The following is a 20,019-nucleotide window of genomic DNA, read 5'->3' on the forward strand; positions in this document are numbered from 1 at the left end:
GGACGAGCATGAAGCCCTACGACCAGCTGCTTTAGGGCTCTTCAGCCACTAGCAGGTGTCATCTTTCCCACCAGCAGGAATCTGGGAAGGGAGTGACCCCAAGGGACCCCTTCCTAGAAAAAGGAGCCGAAGACTTATGCTTCTCCGGCCCAGAAGAGGGGATTGATATCCCTGATGGCTGGGTGGGGGGGGTGGGGGGGGGGGGGGAGGGGGTGTTGCTTCCGAAGTAGGTGGTGCAGGAGCAACAGGGAGGAAAGTGCCCACCATCAAGGGGGCAGGTGGAGTCTTCTGGCTCTGAGAGGTGACTGGGGTAGACGGAGCTGATAGGTCTAGAACTGTTGTAGTGGCAGAGTAAGACAATGTCATACATACAGGATGTAGGCATTCAAATTTCCTCTTAGCCTCAGTGTAGGTCAGTCAGTCCAAGGTCTTGTATTCCATTTTTTCCTTTCTTTCTGGAGAATCCTGCAGTCAGGTGAGCAAGGTGAATGGTGCTCTCCACAGTTGACACAGATGGGAGGCGGGGCACATGGAGTATTGGGATGTGATGGGCGACCGCAATCTCGACATGTGATGCTGGAAGTACAGTGGCAAGACATATGGTTGAACTTCCAGCATTTAAAGCACCGCATTGAGGGATGGATATAGGGCTTTACATCACAATGGTAGACCATCACCTGGACCTTCTCGGGTAATGCATCACCCTCGAAGGCCAAGATAAAGGCACTGATGGCAACCTAATTATCCCTCAAACCCCAGTGGGCAAGCCGAACGAAATGTACATCTCGCCACTCTAAACTGGAAAGCAGCTCGTTGTCAGACTGCAAAAGAAGGTCCCTGTGAAATATGATACCCTGGACCATATTTAAGCTCTTATGGGGTGTGATTGTTACAGAAACACCCCCCAGTTGCCACAAGTAACAACCATAACTGGGCAGAGGATGCTGTTTTGATGAAGACTGACCCAGATCTCATTTTGGACAAGCCCTCCACCTTCCCAAACTTCCCCTCTAAATGCTCAACAAAAAACTGAGGCTTCATCATCATGAAAGATTCTCCATCAGCTCTCGAACGTACAAGGTTCCAGGGCAAATAAGAGCCACGGCCATCCTTAGCCTGAAGTTACTCCCATGGTGTGGCCAGGGTGGGTAACAATTTGGGGTCATACTTCTGTGTGTTGGGTTGAGCCCACGAACGCTTGAGGACGGCTGGTGTTTGACCACCAGCAAGAGATGATGTACTACGCTTCATAGCGCGTCACCTGCCTTGATGCCACCCACTCCAACCAGGGGGCCTCTCCACGGGTGCCACTCAGCTGCAGCAAAGGCCACCTGGCAAGATGGCAATTGCCGGGAGTCCCGATGCCCCAGGGTGACTGGCATCTACTCCTCAGCATACGTGGGGAGGTAACGGCGCATGCATCAGCAGAGCTATCCCTGTGTGGTCAGGGGGCTACAACCAACAGGGTACATGGCAGCATGGCAGCCCCACCACAACAGACTGGCTACTATGTTGGATATCAGGTGCAACCAAACAAGCAAATCCATTATCATCATCAGCACAGAAAGTGTACTGCACAGTTGATGGAAAAATATGCACCCAGGAGGGTGACCTCGCCCAACAGTTGGAGAATGAGCTGAAGTGCAGATCCATGTCGACGAAGGATGTGACAGGTCTCAGCGCCTCATGGACACTATGCACCATGTAAGGGGCCCTTCCCCAATTGGCTCGCTGTTCAGGGAAATTTTGAAAAATGGAGGTCAAACCCTACAGGGGACCATCACATAAAGGCTGAAACGTGTAAGACTCCTTTTAGTTGCCTCTTACAACAGGCAGGAATAACCTTGGGCCTATTCTAACCCCTGGACCCGCAGGGGGACATCATCATCTGACATGTCTGCTTGTAACAGAGGGATGTAGCATGACATACGAAATGCCAACTTCTCCACTTGGTTCTGTTGATCCTGGGATTGGAGACTAAGGAACAAAGTTATAAGCTTAGACTGCTGTGAACATCTTTCCGCCAAAGGTTAACCCTATACACACATCTTCGCAAACTTCTTTAACTAGTGGATTAGTGCATCATTCGTAGGTCTTACTACCACATGCAGGCTCATGGGACATTAGTATTCCAGCCCAGGTGAAAGATTTTTGGGAGCAGTGGACAGAGGCTTCACGCCATAGAACATACTTAGCTGCATAATACTATGTGAATTTTAGCAGAATAAACAATAACATGGATCTTCACAACTCACTAATTTTTATGCTCTAAATCAGGGATGAAAAAACTGCATGGAAGATATGTTAGAGTTGTAAAAGACATTAAACAATATCGAACATGATGAGAAAAGGTTATAAGCAATGTGACAAAACTGAATGTATAGGACTAAAATCAGGTCATCTGTTTCAATACGGATGAGCATAGCAAAGTGGAAAACCAGGTGTATGCTTTGAATACAAAAAAAGATTAACGTACATTAAATATATTCCAGGTAAATCATTTACATCTATGTACCAATATGTTTACATTCTCATGAGGCAGGAAGTCAATTACGTAAACATTGTTCTTGTGAGGGGAATGCATCTTCCATTATAATCCCACTCACATGGTCAGAAATATTTGAGATTAACCCTTTGATTGTCACACGTAGTGATGGAAGTTTCACCACCAGATTAAGTCCGTGTCGCACGTAAGGCTCTGCTGTGTGTACTGGCAAGCTAGGGCAGTCAACATGTTAATATTAGAAGTGAAGTAAGAAACTCGGTCCATGGCCAGATTTAACTATTTTTTTAGCTGTTCTGTTCTTTATTGGTAAAGCACTTAAGCCTAAATTTAAAAGTTTCTTTTCAAGGAACAGTAAGTAAGCCCATTAGCTGTCACTGAGAAATCAAGGTGTATTGAATGACAAACATGACACTATACCTGATTAAACGGACATATATATTAATTTGCCAAAGCCAGTTCAGTGTATTCCAATCAAAAGGAACGTACTTTCATGACATATTTTTACAGTTACTTTGACTATCTGCGCAGTAATATGATGCACATTTATTTTCTCCAAGCAAAACACACACACACACACACACACACACACACACACACACACACACACACACACATATTTTCTCCAAGCAAAACACACACACACACACACACACACACACACACACACACACACACACACACACACACAGAGAGAGAGAGAGAGAGAGAGAGAGAGAGAGTGTGTGTTTTTTTGCTGTAGGAGAACATGTGACAATGTAAGGCAACAACAGCTCTTTGTTCCCTGGTTAATACATCAAAAGTTTACAAAAAATATTAATATCCAAGACACTTTCTTGGCCATCTTTGTATCTTCCAAAAAAGAATCAAGCAGAAAAGTTGGTTATTTTTCTGTAGATAATATGCTCCATCATGTTACATACATCTTTACACATTAACATTCTTTTGAGTACAGTGGACAGATTTACACAACAATATGTACAGAACATATCAACATTCAAAAACTGAAAACTACATTTATATAATGTTCACATAAAAATTCTCCATCATGCATTTATATGTACAAAAAAGATACACAATACTCAAAATTGTGTCCATACTGAAGTTCAACACTTTTCTTGTTTCACAGCTCCAATTTCCTCCAGAAGTACCTGCATGCCCTCTGGCATACGGCCTTCATCTAGTTCCTTTCCCCACAATCTATACTGTAACCACAAAAAGGGCAGGAAATATTGTCAGTATACTATTTCTCACACTTGCCAAATAAGTTTACAAATGATATCATTTAAATCTTTATAATGAACTATGCGACAAAACGTCATACTGTTATTACAACATGAACAATTCAGCAGTTAAAGAAACTTTAGATTTTAGCATATAAATGGTTTAAAGCACCAACTGAAAGGCCATAACACACACATAAATAAAATGTAAGCAACAGTAATTTAATGAACTCTCAATAACATTCAGGATACAGCTTAATGAACATTTGTGTGTCTGAGCCTGTGCAAACAATGACAAATTAATTTGTCCAGAAAGCACATATACAATTTATCCAATATAATTAAATGAGTTATAATATCTATATTGCACAAGAATGGATCATAAAATATTTTCAAAGATTTACAAGATCAAAGTCATTTGCAGGCAGTTATGTTGCCACTTTTGAAAGTAACAGATTTTGCCTTTTTTTTTATGAAAGTGGCAGCAACAGTTCAAAATAATTACAACATAATAAACACTGATGAAACATGAATGCCCAGAAATTTTTGCAGCAGGCAAATTTTTAGCAAGAAGAAGAAACTCAGTAACAAAATACTACATGGAATTGTTAGTGCCAATTACATTGTGTTTATATGCACATCTTATTTTCTGTGTCTGGACTATAGCCTTGCCAGTATTCTTAACAGTGCGACCTGCCTAGTCAATTTTTCACTGTTCCGTTTGAGTTATTTGCGAGCAGCATCCATAGCAGTTGTGTGATCTCTAATAATCGAACAAAACATGTGCCTCATAAAAACTGTTACAACATGCTTCCACTTTCTCAACAGATTACGGGGCCAAGAAGAAACATGCCCTACAACAGTAGCATTTTTTTTGGCAAGTTTACAGCATGACTTCAGTCAACTTCAGTTAGCATCATTTGTAACATCAAATTAATTTATTTTTTAAAAATGGACTGAACAGAGAGCACCTCTTATCGTTCCATCTAGCTGATTGTGTTGCAAAAGATACTCAGAATTTACAATAACTCAGGAGGCACATGCAATGTACCAAACACCATTACTGCAGCAAGCACTACCTTTCAGCAACCAAAGCAATTCTTTGTGGACTGCCAGACTGCTTCAAGATATGGAAAATCAACTGTCATAAGAAGGTATCTCTGACAGTGATTTTGAGCTTGGCACAGTGTTTCTCAGTTCTTTCCAGGAATAGATAAACAGGTTCAATCACGTAAATTTTGCACTGGAAAGTGCTATTGATGAGCAATTTTCACACAATGGGCTGGTAGTCAGGGACCCGTATTGTTAACCAACAGACAGATTGTGTATTTTCTGTGCAAGCACACATTTTTTAATGGAACAATGCCTTTTGACATTAACAAACTAGAAGTATGGTCAATTAGAATGTCGGTGAGTTCACTGCACGAGCCTAAAGCGATTCATTTACAAGCTACCATGTTTTGAGAAGTTTCCACACTGGCACTTGTCCGTGCCATTCAACCCGCATAGTTAATGGGTACAATGTTGTTATGTTTGATTACAGACAGATTGTGTGTTCCCTGAGTGTACCGCAACTTGCTAGTCAGGGTGTGACAGTGCAAGCAGCAGGTGATGAGAGGACAATGAGATTCACCATTGCAGAAAGACCGCCAGAAGCAATCAAGCGGCGACCGCCAGAAGCAATCAAGCGGCGACCGCCAGAAGCAAACAAGCGGCGACCGACAGAAGCAAACAAGCGGCGACCGACAGAAGCAAACAAGCGGCGACCGACAGAAGCAAACAAGCGGCGACCGACAGAAGCAAACAAGCGGCGACCGACAGAAGCAAACAAGCGGCGACCGACAGAAGCAAACAAGCGGCGACCGACAGAAGCAAACAAGCGGCGACCGACAGAAGCAAACAAGCGGCGACCGACAGAAGCAAACAAGCGGCGACCGACAGAAGCAAACAAGCGGCGACCGACAGAAGCAAACAAGCGGCGACCGACAGAAGCAAACAAGCGGCGACCGACAGAAGCAAACAAGCGGCGACCGACAGAAGCAAACAAGCGGCGACCGACAGAAGCAAACAAGCGGCGACCGACAGAAGCAAACAAGCGGCGACCGACAGAAGCAAACAAGCGGCGACCGACAGAAGCAAACAAGCGGCGACCGACAGAAGCAAACAAGCGGCGACCGACAGAAGCAAACAAGCGGCGACCGACAGAAGCAAACAAGCGGCGACCGACAGAAGCAAACAAGCGGCGACCGACAGAAGCAAACAAGCGGCGACCGACAGAAGCAAACAAGCGGCGACCGACAGAAGCAAACAAGCGGCGACCGACAGAAGCAAACAAGCGGCGACCGACAGAAGCAAACAAGCGGCGACCGACAGAAGCAAACAAGCGGCGACCGACAGAAGCAAACAAGCGGCGACCGACAGAAGCAAACAAGCGGCGACCGACAGAAGCAAACAAGCGGCGACCGACAGAAGCAAACAAGCGGCGACCGACAGAAGCAAACAAGCGGCGACCGACAGAAGCAAACAAGCGGCGACCGACAGAAGCAAACAAGCGGCGACCGACAGAAGCAAACAAGCGGCGACCGACAGAAGCAAACAAGCGGCGACCGACAGAAGCAAACAAGCGGCGACCGACAGAAGCAAACAAGCGGCGACCGACAGAAGCAAACAAGCGGCGACCGACAGAAGCAAACAAGCGGCGACCGACAGAAGCAAACAAGCGGCGACCGACAGAAGCAAACAAGCGGCGACCGACAGAAGCAAACAAGCGGCGACCGACAGAAGCAAACAAGCGGCGACCGACAGAAGCAAACAAGCGGCGACCGACAGAAGCAAATAAGCGGCGACAGGAGAGGGGTAATTAATATTCTTGCTGCTGTTGCAGTTGATCTGCACATTACCTCGTACGCAACCACACACGGATGTGGCTTGAATCAGGCAAGTATCCTATACATTCTCCATTGACAAGTTCCATGCCTATCACATATCTCTCCATCAACAGCTGTATGGAAACAATTATGAGAATCATGTTAAGTTCTGTACATGAGCATTAAGACAGGACACTGTAGACGAATTAAGCATCTTGTTTAGTGATGAAGCCACATTTACCAATCACAGCCAAGTAAACTGACAGAACAGGCACTATTGGTCTTTTGACAACCTCCATTGGAATTTGTCAGGTGGAATGTCAATGTCATTTCACAGGCCCAATTTTCGTAGATGGAACACTCAACAAGCGCAAGTATCACAGCCTCCAAACTGACCATCTACCATGGATGCTAGAGGACATTCCTCTGCAGACTAGGAGGAACCTGTAGTAACAACATGATGGCAGTCCAGCCCATAGTGCATGAAGTACTACTGCAGGTCCTTGGTTTCCAAATCATTGGATTGGACACAGGACCTGTACCTTGGCCAGCCTGTTCCCTGGATTTGATATCTGTACACTTTCTGGGGGGAAAGTTGAAAGACACTGTCTACAAGGATATACAAACTACATCTGACAATATGTGCAATAACTTACTACTGCAGCCTGCTCAGACATCACTGCTGAAACCCTAGCATGTGTAAGCAGTCATTCTATACCAGACAAAGCATGTATTGTCGCTGCTGGTGGTTATTTTGAACACAACCTGTCAGGGTCACTAGTCTCATTACTGGTCAGAATCCACGTAACTAGTACATGCACTAATGTCATTCTTTGGTTGTCCTATCACAGGTATTGTACAAGTGTTGAGTGAAAAAATGATTCTAGTGTAAGATGTTTGGAAGATTGTATTTTGAAAATGCAATCTCTCAAACATCTTATTTGCTAGAATCCAGCAATAAACACCACTGACTTTTAGTATATTAATTTCAATAGGCATTTTCCTATTCAAGAAAGTTTATTTTTGCACAAAAATACACTTTCTAAGTGTTGATCGGCTAACAATATGAGCCCCTGGCTATCAATCCATTCTCCAAAAGTCGCACATCAATACAACTCTCCATTTCCACAATATTTGTGACGCAAGTTTTAGATAATTTGCCCTATATAAACAATGTCTAATGACATGGTGAAAAGTATGAAGTAACTGCTAGCCAGGTTTGTTATTCAGTCAACAACAAATTAAACGGTTGTTTCAATTTTGGTTTATTTTCCTATAGGAAGGAAGGCTCTCATTTATAAAAGAAGAGAACACAGAGGATAATGGCATTCCTTACCTTTTCAAGTTCCTTCCGCAGTGCTAGAACAGCCTTTTCCCGGTCAGCCACAAGTTCTTCTAAGTACTGGTATCTTAATTTTTTCCTTGCTCTACATTCTCTTGCACTTTGTCTGCTTCGCTCTAAAAACCGTACAGATAGCAAAGAAAAGAAAGTGCAATCAGCGACAACCATGTTAAACCAAATATAATTCATCTACACTGTGTTTAGTGAGTAATTTCATGACTAAATGCAATTTAAGTTTCTGTGAAATATGTATGATCAATAAAAAAAAAACTATGATACAGAAAGGGACAATATTTTACAGGTATCTCTACGATGTCCAAAAATGAGGGATCAAAATTCTGTCTCACCTAATTTTGCTTTCACATCAATTTTGTCACTTGATTTCCTACCAGGCTTCCGACCACGCTTACCACCTTCTTTACGTTCACACCGATTCATTTCCTGGATAAATAAAAATATAAGAAATTTACAAATAATTTTTGCATCTTCAACAATGGTATTAAGTGTTCTACAATTCAAAACATTATCAGAGAAGGATATTTGAGCTTCACATATGTACACTTAATAATTTACAAGTTGCTAGTGTATCCCGGGAGTGGAAAGACTTACCTTAGGAGGAAAAAAGGACACACACACACACACACACACACACACACACACACACACACACATATATCCATCCGCACGTATACAGACACAGGCAGACATATGTAAATGCAAAGAGGTTGGGCAGAGATGTCAGTCGAGGCGGAAGTACAGAGGCAAAGATGATGTTGAATGACAGGTGAGGTACGAGGGGAGGCAACTTGAAATTAGCGGAGGTTGAGGCCTGGTGGGTAATTGGAAGAGAGAATATATTGAAAGGCAAGTTCCCATCTCCGGAGTTCTGATAGGTTGGTGTCAGTGGGAAGTATCCAGATAACCCAGATGGTGTAACACTGTGCCAAGATGTGCTGGCCATGCACCAAGGCATGTTTAGCCACAGGGTGATCCTCATTACCAACAAACACTCTCTGCCTGTGTCCGTTCATGCGAATGGACAGTCTGTTGCTGGTCATTCAGACATAGAAGGCTACACGGTGCAGGCATGTCAGTTGGTAAATCACATGGGTGCTTTCACACGTGGCTCTGCCTTTGATCGTGTACACCTTCTGGGTTACAGGAATGGAGTAGGTGGTGGTGGTGGTGGTGGTGGTGGTGGTGGTGGGAGGATGCATGGGACAGGTTTTACACCAGGGACAGTTACAAGGGTAGGAGCCAGAGGGTAGGGAAGGTGGTTTGGGGATTTCATAGGGATGGACCAAGAGGTTAAGAAGGTTAGATGGACGGCGAAGAGACACTCTTGGTGGAGTGAGGAAGACTTCATGAAGGATGGATCTCATTTCAGGGCAGGATTTGAGGAAGTCGTATCCCTGCTGGAGAGCCACATTCAGTGAGTGATCCAGTCCCAGAAAGTATCCTGTCACAAGTGGGGCACTTTTAGGGTTCTTCTGTGGGAGGTTATGGGTTTGAGGGGATGAGGAAGTGGCTCTAGCTATTTGCTTCTGTACCAGGTTGGGAGGGTAGCTGCGGGATGCGAAAGCTGTTCTCAGGTTATTGGTGTAATGGTTCAGGGATTCAGGACTGGAGCAGATTCATTTGCCACGAAGACCTAAGCTGTAGGGAAGGGGCCATTTGATATAGAATGGGTGGCAGCTGTCATAATGGAGGTACTGTTGCTTGTTAGTGGGTTTGATGTGGACGGATGTGTGAAGCTGGCCACTGGACAGACGGAGGTCAACATCAAGGAAAGTGGCATGGAATTTGGTAGGACCAGGTGAATCTGATGGAACCAAAGGAGTTGAGGTTGGAGAGGAAATTCTGGAGTAGTTCTTCACTGTGAGTCCAGATCATGAAGATGTCATCAATAAATCTGTACCAAACTTTCGTTGGTAGGCTTGGGTAACCAAGACTTCCTCTAAGCAACCCATAAATAGGTTGGCATACGAGGGGGCCATCCTGGTACCCATGGCTGTTCCCTTTAATTGTTGGTATGTCTGGCCCTCAAATGTGAAGAAGTTGTGGGTTATGATGAAGTTGGCTAAGGTAATGAGAAAAGAGGTTTTAGGTAGGGTAGCAGGTGATCGGCGCGAAAGGAAGTGCTCCATCGCAGCGAGGCCCTGGACGTGCGGGATATTTGTATATAAGGATGTGGCATCAATGGTTACAAGGATGGTTTCCGGAGGTAACAGATTGGGTAAGGATTCCAGGCGTTCGAGAAAGTGGTTGGTGTCTTTGATGATCCCCCCAAAACCTCAAAATTCTAATATGGACAACTCAACAAAGCTAACATTTTACTGAAACTTTTAACTGGGTCACTGAAGATACTTCTTTTGTTTTCATACTTAGACAAAATGTAACACCTTCCATACATAGATCATCTTCCTCTACCAGTAATCCAAATTTCATCAGATTTTTTACCACCAAGTTTAAACATTTACAAATGCTGCAAGTAGTATGAAGGAGTTTTAGGAATAAACAGCTTTCAAGTATTTTTTAAAAAAAATGTCTGCTCTTTGTCTGATAATTCATAGCTATGATAAATTTGTACCTGTGAACTTCACTTATTTATGCCAAAGTCATAATCAGGAGAGAACAGTCAAATCTCCCCTCCTGTTATATTTGTGAATTTAATTAATAACCTGAAACAATTGAGTCCTTGAAAAGGCAGTGCCATTACTTACATGTTTGGAGTGGAATGTTGGCTCATTGTATGATGCAACAAACAGAAGGGCATGTAAAGAAGAGAATGTAAACAGTTGGTTTTAAGTACAAGACAAGAGGAGCAGCACATGGCACACAACAAAAGTTTGTTTAGCAATGCATATACATAATTGTGAAAAATCTAAATAAAAATTATTCCACTCCATGGCAGAGTGGTACAGCAACAAGTTTCCAATGTATTTCGAAATAAAAACAATCTTGGCTGCAAAATTTTTTAATGTCAATGATGTGTTTCAACCCTTCAGGACATCACCCAATTATCTACACTCCTGGAAATGGAAAAAAGAACACATTGACACCGGTGTGTCAGACCCACCATACTTGCTCCGGACACTGCGAGAGGGCTGTACAAGCAATGATCACACGCACGGCACAGCGGACACACCAGGAACCGCGGTGTTGGCCGTCGAATGGCGCTAGCTGCGCAGCATTTGTGCACCGCCGCCGTCAGTGTCAGCCAGTTTGCCGTGGCATACGGAGCTCCATCGCAGTCTTTAACACTGGTAGCATGCCGCGACAGCGTGGACGTGAACCGTATGTGCAGTTGACGGACTTTGAGCGAGGGCGTATAGTGGGCATGCGGGAGGCCGGGTGGACGTACCGCCGAATTGCTCAACACGTGGGGCGTGAGGTCTCCACAGTACATCGATGTTGTCGCCAGTGGTCGGCGGAAGGTGCACGTGCCCGTCGACCTGGGACTGGACTGCAGCGACGCACAGATGCACGCCAAGACCGTAGGATCCTACGCAGTGCCGTAGGGGACCGCACCGCCACTTCCCAGCAAATTAGGGACACTGTTGCTCCTGGGGTATCGGCGAGGACCATTCGCAACCGTCTCCATGAAGCTGGGCTACGGTCCCGCACACCGTTAGGCCGTCTTCCGCTCACGCCCCAACATCGTGCAGCCCGCCTCCAGTGGTGTCGCGACAGGCGTGAATGGAGGGACGAATGGAGACGTGTCGTCTTCAGCGATGAGAGTCGCTTCTGCCTTGGTGCCAATGATGGTCGTATGCGTGTTTGGCGCCGTGCAGGTGAGCGCCACAATCAGGACTGCATACAACCGAGGCACACAGGGCCAACACCCGGCATCATGGTGTGGGGAGCGATCTCCTACACTGGCCGTACACCACTGGTGATCGTCGAGGGGACACTGAATAGTGCACGGTACATCCAAACCGTCATCGAACCCATCGTTCTACCATTCCTAGACCGGCAAGGGAACTTGCTGTTCCAACAGGACAATGCACGTCCGCATGTATCCCGTGCCACCCAACGTGCTCTAGAAGGTGTAAGTCAACTACCCTGGCCAGCAAGATCTCCGGATCTGTCCCCCATTGAGCTTGTTTGGGACTGGATGAAGCGTCGTCTCACGCGGTCTGCACGTCCAGCACGAACGCTGGTCCAACTGAGGCGCCAGGTGGAAATGGCATGGCAAGCCGTTCCACAGGACTACATCCAGCATCTCTACGATCGTCTCCATGGGAGAATAGCAGCCTGCATTGCTGCGAAAGGTGGATATACACTGTACTAGTGCCGACATTGTGCATGCTCTGTTGCCTGTGTCTATGTGCCTGTGGTTCTGTCAGTGTGATCATGTGATGTATCTGACCCCAGGAATGTGTCAATAAAGTTTCCCCTTCCTGGGACAATGAATTCACGGTGTTCTTATTTCAATTTCCAGGAGCGTATAAAAACAATAAAACCGATCATACCACCTTCATTTTTGCAAGCGTGGCCCTATTTTGGACTACCATGGGGGTATCACTTGGTGCGTTCAAAATAATATGTGATATGTTGTTGAAATTTCTGCGGCTTTCTGTACCTTCTTGATGATGAACTAGTGGTTTTCCTTTCCTCTAATTAGGTCCACCTTACATTTTGTTTGTTTTAATGATAGATGGAGTACTTTACTATTCCACCACTTTTCTGTTTTATATAGTTGTATGACATGGGTTTCATATCCAGATGCTTTTATGCAAGTTCCTATTACCTTCAGTTCATTTTACCTGCTAAGTCATGCAAGATAGGACCATACGCCTTCCTCTGTTGCTAGTTGACTGGTTTCTTGTTTTTATAGACAATCTGGAGATGCCTGTAAAGGGTGGAACGCACCATTGACATTAAATAATTTCACAACCAAGTCTTTATTCTGAAACTAAATCCAAATTGTCTATACACCATAGACTGTGCGTTCCATTTGACCCTAATTTCACAAAAGTGACAAACTTATTTTGTGGCATTTGTTATACAATTAGAATTAAAAAAGCAGAAAAAGATAGATGTGGCAGCAGATATTTAATGCAAGTTACTTAGAACTAGCTTCCTAATGGCTACATGAAATGGCACACTACCAACCAAGGGGTCAACCAAAAGCTGGGATACCAATGTCAGCTTTGACTCAAAGTAACAGTTGTGTTGCATTATTGAGTTGTGTCATGTTTGCAATGGACTGATTTTGCAGAGAGCATGTTGTGCACTCTAGGGTGAGGTATTTATGTTTCTCAATTCTTTGAGTGATATTAGTGTGCCACTGGGAGTTTTGTTTCTGTTGCATTGACATGCTGTTTTAGGTTCATTGGTTACTGATTTGTTTTCAGCTTTGAAATTGCTACTTCTACATGTTGTTAATGATTTGACAGTTTTTGTTGTTTATTTTGTCAGGTATTAGGCACAGTTCTCACGAAAAAATTTAGTAGCCGTTCTTTGGTTGCCGCTATGGGTGACAATATGGCTGCTACAATTAAATTTTTCCTGGCCTCTTGTTGGCGGAATGTCTGAAGTGTCACCAGAGAAGATAATTTATGAAACTGAGTAAGGTCTTTGCTTCTTAAATATCACAGGTGTGTGTGTGTGTGTGTGTGTGTGTGTGTGTGTGTGTCAAAACACTGATGAAACTTCTGAATAAAGTGGGATATGTCAGTGGTCAAAGCCAATGTGTGGAAAAGTTACAGTTTATTCATGAAACAAATGTCTACAATAAGAAGCAAATACAAAAACCAGTATAAATGTACAATTAAACAAGCTTGTTAATGAACAGAAGGGTCTTACGGTATTTCTGGTCAGCAGACCTAACAGTTACGTAGCTGCCTGATCAGAAACTGTTTTCTTTCTCCATGCACATTACCCCTTTCCTTGTGGTGTGACCGAGTTGTGTTTAACGTGTACCTGTTGACTGCAAGTTACTAATGAATAAGCATGCAGCATGTGCCATAGTGGTGTTGTCAGGTAACAGATGAGAGGTGGATGAAACCTGACACTGAAATTGCATCAATGGTATGCCGAGAACAGCATCCGAGTGAATCATCATAAACAGTATTGCACGCATCAGCTCATGAGGTACAGTGGAGACGTTTGGAATCTAATTCACGACAGAAGACAAAGGCTAACTGAACCAATCCGAAATGACCAATTCAAAAACACCACAAGATGATCTGTGACACTGCCATTTGGAAGAATCTTACCTGAATAAAGGATGATTAACTAGCAAATGATATATATGATTAGTGACTTTTTAGCATATTTCTCTTATACTTTCTTCCAACATTTTTCCATAACTTGCAAGGGTTATAATCTTATTATGGGTTTAATAAATAACCAGATGAAAAGTAGAATAGTCTAATTCCCTACCGCAGAACATTTGTCAGATATAGAACAACTGAACAGGGATGGAAGACCAAATCAGACATGACCTACCAACAAATTATTCCAGCATTTGCCTGAATTGATTTAATGAAATAAAGGGTACAAATGAAACCCGTTTCCCCATATGAGTCCAGTGACCAGCACCTAATTTGATGGAAAAAGCTACTGTTTAATCTCCTATCAATGTTCTTAGGTATCTACAATTAACTCAGTTTTGTAAGGATGAGAAGGAAAATGTGCAGGAGGTACTTAAGGAAACACCACAAAACCTAAATCTGGATGGTATGTTTCATATCTTTTATATGAACTGGAATAGTTCTCTTTTCATTATATTATCCTGAAGAATTTTTCCATTCATAAATCAGTACTACACCTGTACATTCCTTCTGCCTTTCCGCCATCCACTCTGTTTACTACTAGCTTACAATATGAGCTCATAACATTCATTCATACAGGTGCTTGTCTTTTCCCAAAGATCTCTAAATTTTATTTTCTCACTCAATCATGCTCCTGCATGCTTCTCATTTCTTCTCTAGCTATTCCTGCCTGCTTTTTTTCTCTGAGCAATAAAATTTAATATCCCATGCATTATCCACCACTTTTCTCTGGCACACCTCATGTCTAGCTGCTGTTGTGTTCTCTCCTCCATTGCACGTTTAAGTTAACTGCTGCCTAAAGCTCATTGTGAAACTATCATCAAACTATGCCTGTGTCAACTTATCAAGGTCCCATCTTTATATAATTTCTTAAGATTTTTTTTTTCCGATTTTCAAGACAAATTATGGACAGGGCGAATAAATGCTCGTGGAAATGTTTTGGAGTTTAAAATCTGTTGTCTAAATTTACAATATAATCCATCCAGAAATTTGAAATCTCCAGGTCCCCTACATATGAACAACTTTCTTTCATGATTCTCAAGGCAGATATTAGAAATAATTGAATTATGGTTAGTGCAAAATTCTACTATGCGACTTCCATCTCTTCTTTTTCCTACAGTCAAATTCCAGTCAATCAGAATCCAATTTTCTTCTCCTTTAATTTAATGAATGCATTTTTTAAGTCATCATGTTGATATGCCTGCACTGGCCTGACCTAAAAACTGATTCTGTCGTATATTTCACAGATTTCACTGTAATATCATAGGCTATCCATTTCTGTTTTCAAACTTTCTAACAAATTTGCCCAATAAATAGATTTAACATTTCACTTTCCAACCCACAGATCTTCAGATACGCTCTTTCTGATAACATACTCCTGGGTACTCCCCAACTGGATAATTGAAAAGTTTTGATACTGAACTGAAAAGTTACTTATCACCAGAATATCGGACTCAAGAGGATTCCTCCATCATTGAGCCATACAGTGGAGCTGTCTACCCACGTGAAATACAGTGGATTTCAGGCAGGCCATAATATGAACATGGGACATGCTGTTAGCATCTAAAATAGTAAGCCTAAAACACTGCTGACATAGCTTAACCCCATGCAGCAAATATAGCACCCGTCAATACTTGTGCCCACAAACTAGAGCTGTACGTATAGGCAAATAACATCACTATAAAAAAAAGTACAGGTACATGTCTATGCATTCACTGTAAACAAGAGAAATCATACAGACTAACATGCTTATTTTAATTAAACTGAATTTATCAGGATACAAAGAAATGTTTTCATGACCAAGTAGTAGCCACACATACACGCGCGACCCGTGCAAGATGCATACAAATCAAGCTACACAAATTTGATGTGGTTTATTAAAAATGTGCGTCACGCAATATAAATAGTAGTAATCCAGTAATTCTCGTCACGACGATTATCAGATCACACCTGTCAATATGATTAACTAAAGTAGCATGGTGATGATGAGTTCTGTGGTAAATATCGTAAAATATATATCCTCCTGTCTTTGATGCTCGATAATAGAATGAAGAGCACCTCTACGGATCTGCTACGACTTCAGATAAAGGTTTATCCACCTACAAATCAACACATGTCCTAGCAGACAGCCACATTATTTGCCTGTTCATTCTACTTCTACCTTACATTCTCACCATTTCATCATTTTCTTGGTGGTCCAGATATTTCTCCTCGAAATCCATTCATATACACATTACCGAATGTCACTATGACAGAACATGTAACTAAAGTAACAACAAAGAACACTTAATTCATATGTCAAAACTACAAAGACAACAAATATCTTTCTCATAAGCGTGACGTTTTAACACAGAGATATGTGTATTACTTACGAATGACGATCACCACATCAAGGACAAGCAGTTATCACCTTACTCGCTACAGGAATCACTCTGATTATCACGTCATCTTTGCACATGGGTGTTCAAGTTCAGAATTAATTCTTCAGGACCTTGCTTTTAGAAACGTTGACACGGATTTTTCTGTTGTCAATATGATATTGACTGAACAGAAAACAGTGCAGACCTTACTTGTCAAAAAGAAATGAATTACTGTACCTGAAGGCCGAATCACACTAGGAATAAATGGAAATGAATGTCAGGCGACGTCGTCAAATGGTGGAGTGCTCACATTAGACAAACTTCAACACGACGTCAGTTCGCCTAGCCCAGTACCGAACGGTGAAAGTAAGGTTATGAGATGCCATCCATGACATAAGAAGTCAGAATATAATATCAGAACTAAGGAACTACCGCTAAATTTATTAATGGCCAAAGAAAAATCATAATGGGTGTGTCTGGTCAATTTTGTAGGGGAAACTGCTGAAAAGTGACATAACATTTAAGTACATAACAAAAATGTGTATGTAAAAACATATGACGCAATATTTATATGGAAAAACAGTCCACTTATCTCATCCATTGTGTTTTCGTTATACGTAGGAAACGACGTCGGGAAACAGTCGTTTCACATAGAAAACGTTTATTAAATGATAATTACTTAATCAATTTATGTTCTTACTTACACACAGAGTAGCTGACAGCACTGTTCAGTTATTGTAAAATCTACATAATTTTCACTTAATGCTTCAGTATTCTATCATAGACCATATTGTCGAATACTTTTGACTGAGAAAGGTGATGCAGGTGTTAACACACTGGACTTGCATTCAGAAGAACGATGTTTCATATCCCCATCTAACCATGCATTTATGTCTTCCAAAATTTCCCTTCACAACAGGCAAACTCTCATTTTCCTTCTTTCCTTTCCAAATGCCTTTGAAATAAGGATAATGATCTGTAATTAGAGGTGGTTTGCATATCTGCAGTTTTGTAGATGGATGTTACTGCCATATATTTAAGTCTCTCAGGAAATACGCACTGAGTCGTTGATTGATTATAAAGATATCTTAACGATAATCGTGTCAAGTGAGCACAACTTTTCAATAATCTGTTAGCAACGCCATCATAGCCAGTAGATCACTGCAATCTACTTAGGGGATGTATTTTTGAAAATAATCCTTTGGGGGTACATATAGTGTCTGCACAAGTAAATATAACACAACTCTGTTTGGTTCTTTATTACTTGACACACTGTTTATAACCAAATGCAGGGACATAATCATTGGCACACAGAGATGGCCAGTGGTGGCCAACAACTTGAAAGTGTCACAATTTTTGCCAGAGCTGTTTTCTGTGGGTTCAGTTTCATTTGGATTACGAGTTTTGTGTTTTTCTTGTTTAATAATGTTCCAAATAGTTTTTGCCTTATTCCTGGCGTATTATATTTTTCGAGATAGTGTATGAAAACATTCAAAAATAATAGCATAAAGACTAAGAAGTGACAATTATAACAAATGTAAGGCTGACGCAAATAGGTTAATTCCTTCTCCCCCATTCTCCCCACCAACAACATCAACTTCAAAATTTCCATGCCAAACTACTTTGCCCTTTATGTCCCATTCCACTTTATTGGTGGTATCACTGACAACATTTGAATTTTTTATTTATGTTTTTATTCACCCGTCTTTAAGCTATTGCATATAATCGATGTCATTATCAGTAATACACAAGAGATTTTATAAAGCATAATTGACATGTCAGGAGACTTACTTAGATTCTCTATTGTACTACAAATAACTAAAGAACAGACAATAAAAGAACACACAGAAAAGAAAATAGATGATACACAAAGATTACACACCATGCTTAATAGTTAAATAAGAAACTAAATATTATTAAGAAGTTACCAAGGTACACACAATAAAAGGATAGAGGTCATAGACAAAACTTCCCAATTTTGTTAACGGTGAAAATTTGAGTTGGAGATTATTCAGTTACTTACATATTCATTACATATGTAAGACAAGATTCCAAAGGAAGAATAATGCATAGCAGGAAGATAGAAACTGAATGTCTCTATTTTTCCAAGCTGCAATTGGTGTCAGTGTGACTGGGGTGCAACTGACTACTTTACAATAGGCATGACTTCTGGAGTCTTCATCACACAAATTATAACAGTCACTTTTCTATGACATACTTTGATGAAAGAATACAAATACGCAACTTACAAATTGATGTATCATGCTGGTCCTGAATAGTCCTGTCAGAAGTTAAAGCCCAATGTACAGTGCAGTCTCTCTCCTGTTTTCAATGTTGAAGAGTATCCACTTCAGTCTGATGCACATTGTGGCTGGATACTCATATGCCTGTGGAACAACTCTAAGAATCATGTTGGATTTTTCTACTGTGACTAGGCTCACTCCATGATCACATACTCATTGAATAGAAACCTTGAATTCCAAACCATGAACTATCAGCTAAGCTGCAGAGCACAACTTAGGTAGTAGTGAAGAGCGATGCAGCATCTCCATGGTTTTGACTGCTAAGGGGAGTGATACCATGCCTCTGCTCCATTGGCTGCTATGCAGAGTGATACCATACCACTGCTCCAGTGGCTGCATGTGACAGTGATGTGCAACTTAATCCATCGCTGTAGGCCACCTTTGTGGAGAACTGCCGGAAATCCGATGTATTGGCTTCACTTAATGCTTATGCTGTTCTGGTCAACACTATAGCGAAAGGATGGGATAGGTGGCAAGGGTTGTGGCGTGGGACACGCTACAAACAAGCAGTAATTCGAGTCATTTAGTAAATCAGGTCAACTTTTGATTAGTTTTCAAATTCTTTAAGAGTGTAAAACAATTTCTCTTTCAGCCATTTTTCGCTCTTACTTTAAAGATACCAAGGAAGGCAGCGTGGCAACGTGTACCCGCACAGCTAATGTGTGAAAAAACGTTATAACTATATATTCATAACAGTCTAGATTTTTTTTAAGTCGATATGTAGATAAATCTGCCTTTTATGTTTGATGAGTATTATGATTATGAAATAACAGCATAAAGTTTTAATCATTAAAATTTTCCTTCACACACAAGAGACAACTCTGTATAAATATAGAGGACTGTCATTATCTGTAATTCTTTGAAATAAAACCTACATGATATGTTACTTTTGGTAATCCTAGAGATGATACTGATCACTTTCTTTTGCCAAATGAAAACATTCTTGGCCCCTGAAGAGTTATCCCATAGAAGAATGACATATCTCAGATGACAGTAAAACAACGCATAGAAGAATATAATTAGCAGTATTTCAGAAATATATGTATTTAATTTTTCCAGGAGAGAGATAACTCGTGGAACCTTATGAGAGATACAGTCTATGTGACTCGTCTAAGTTAATTTGGCATCTAGAGTAATACC

The 20,019-nt window shown here is 41.8% G+C and overlaps 1 protein-coding gene across 3 annotated transcripts; it reads right to left on the minus strand.

Annotated features, from left to right (window-relative positions):
- Nucleotides 1-3,382: 3,382 nt before the first annotated feature.
- On the minus strand, nucleotides 3,383-16,835 carry LOC126483224 (REPTOR-binding partner). 3 transcript variants are annotated; one of them, XM_050106602.1, is made up of 4 exons: nucleotides 16,814-16,835; nucleotides 8,283-8,376; nucleotides 7,930-8,051; nucleotides 3,383-3,708 (listed from the first exon to the last, which is right to left on the minus strand). In XM_050106602.1, the coding sequence occupies exons 2-4, from the start codon at nucleotides 8,371-8,373 to the stop codon at nucleotides 3,610-3,612; spliced, it is 312 nt and encodes a 103-aa protein (XP_049962559.1). In that variant the 5' UTR covers nucleotides 8,374-8,376; nucleotides 16,814-16,835; the 3' UTR covers nucleotides 3,383-3,609. The 3 variants fall into 3 exon arrangements, with proteins under 3 accessions (XP_049962559.1, XP_049962557.1, XP_049962556.1); XM_050106600.1 differs by lacking the exon at nucleotides 16,814-16,835 and adding an exon at nucleotides 16,589-16,720; XM_050106599.1 differs by lacking the exon at nucleotides 16,814-16,835 and adding an exon at nucleotides 16,391-16,577.
- Between the last annotated feature and the right edge of the window lie 3,184 nt (nucleotides 16,836-20,019).

This window comes from Schistocerca serialis, chromosome 1 (assembly GCF_023864345.2).
Source record: "Schistocerca serialis cubense isolate TAMUIC-IGC-003099 chromosome 1, iqSchSeri2.2, whole genome shotgun sequence".
NCBI lineage: Eukaryota > Metazoa > Arthropoda > Insecta > Orthoptera > Acrididae > Schistocerca > Schistocerca serialis.

Bases quoted from the DNA above. Each gene is read 5' to 3' on its own strand.
- LOC126483224 (XM_050106599.1), bottom strand. From the start codon at position 16,438: ATGGATTTCGAGGAGAAATATCTGGACCACCAAGAAAATGATGAAATG. The intron at 8,052-8,282 runs GTGAGACAGAAT...TACGGTTTTTAG, and splicing joins TGATGTGAAAGCAAAATTAG to AGCGAAGCAGACAAAGTGCA. The intron at 3,709-7,929 runs GTAAGGAATGCC...TTGTGGTTACAG, and splicing joins TGCGGAAGGAACTTGAAAAG to TATAGATTGTGGGGAAAGGA.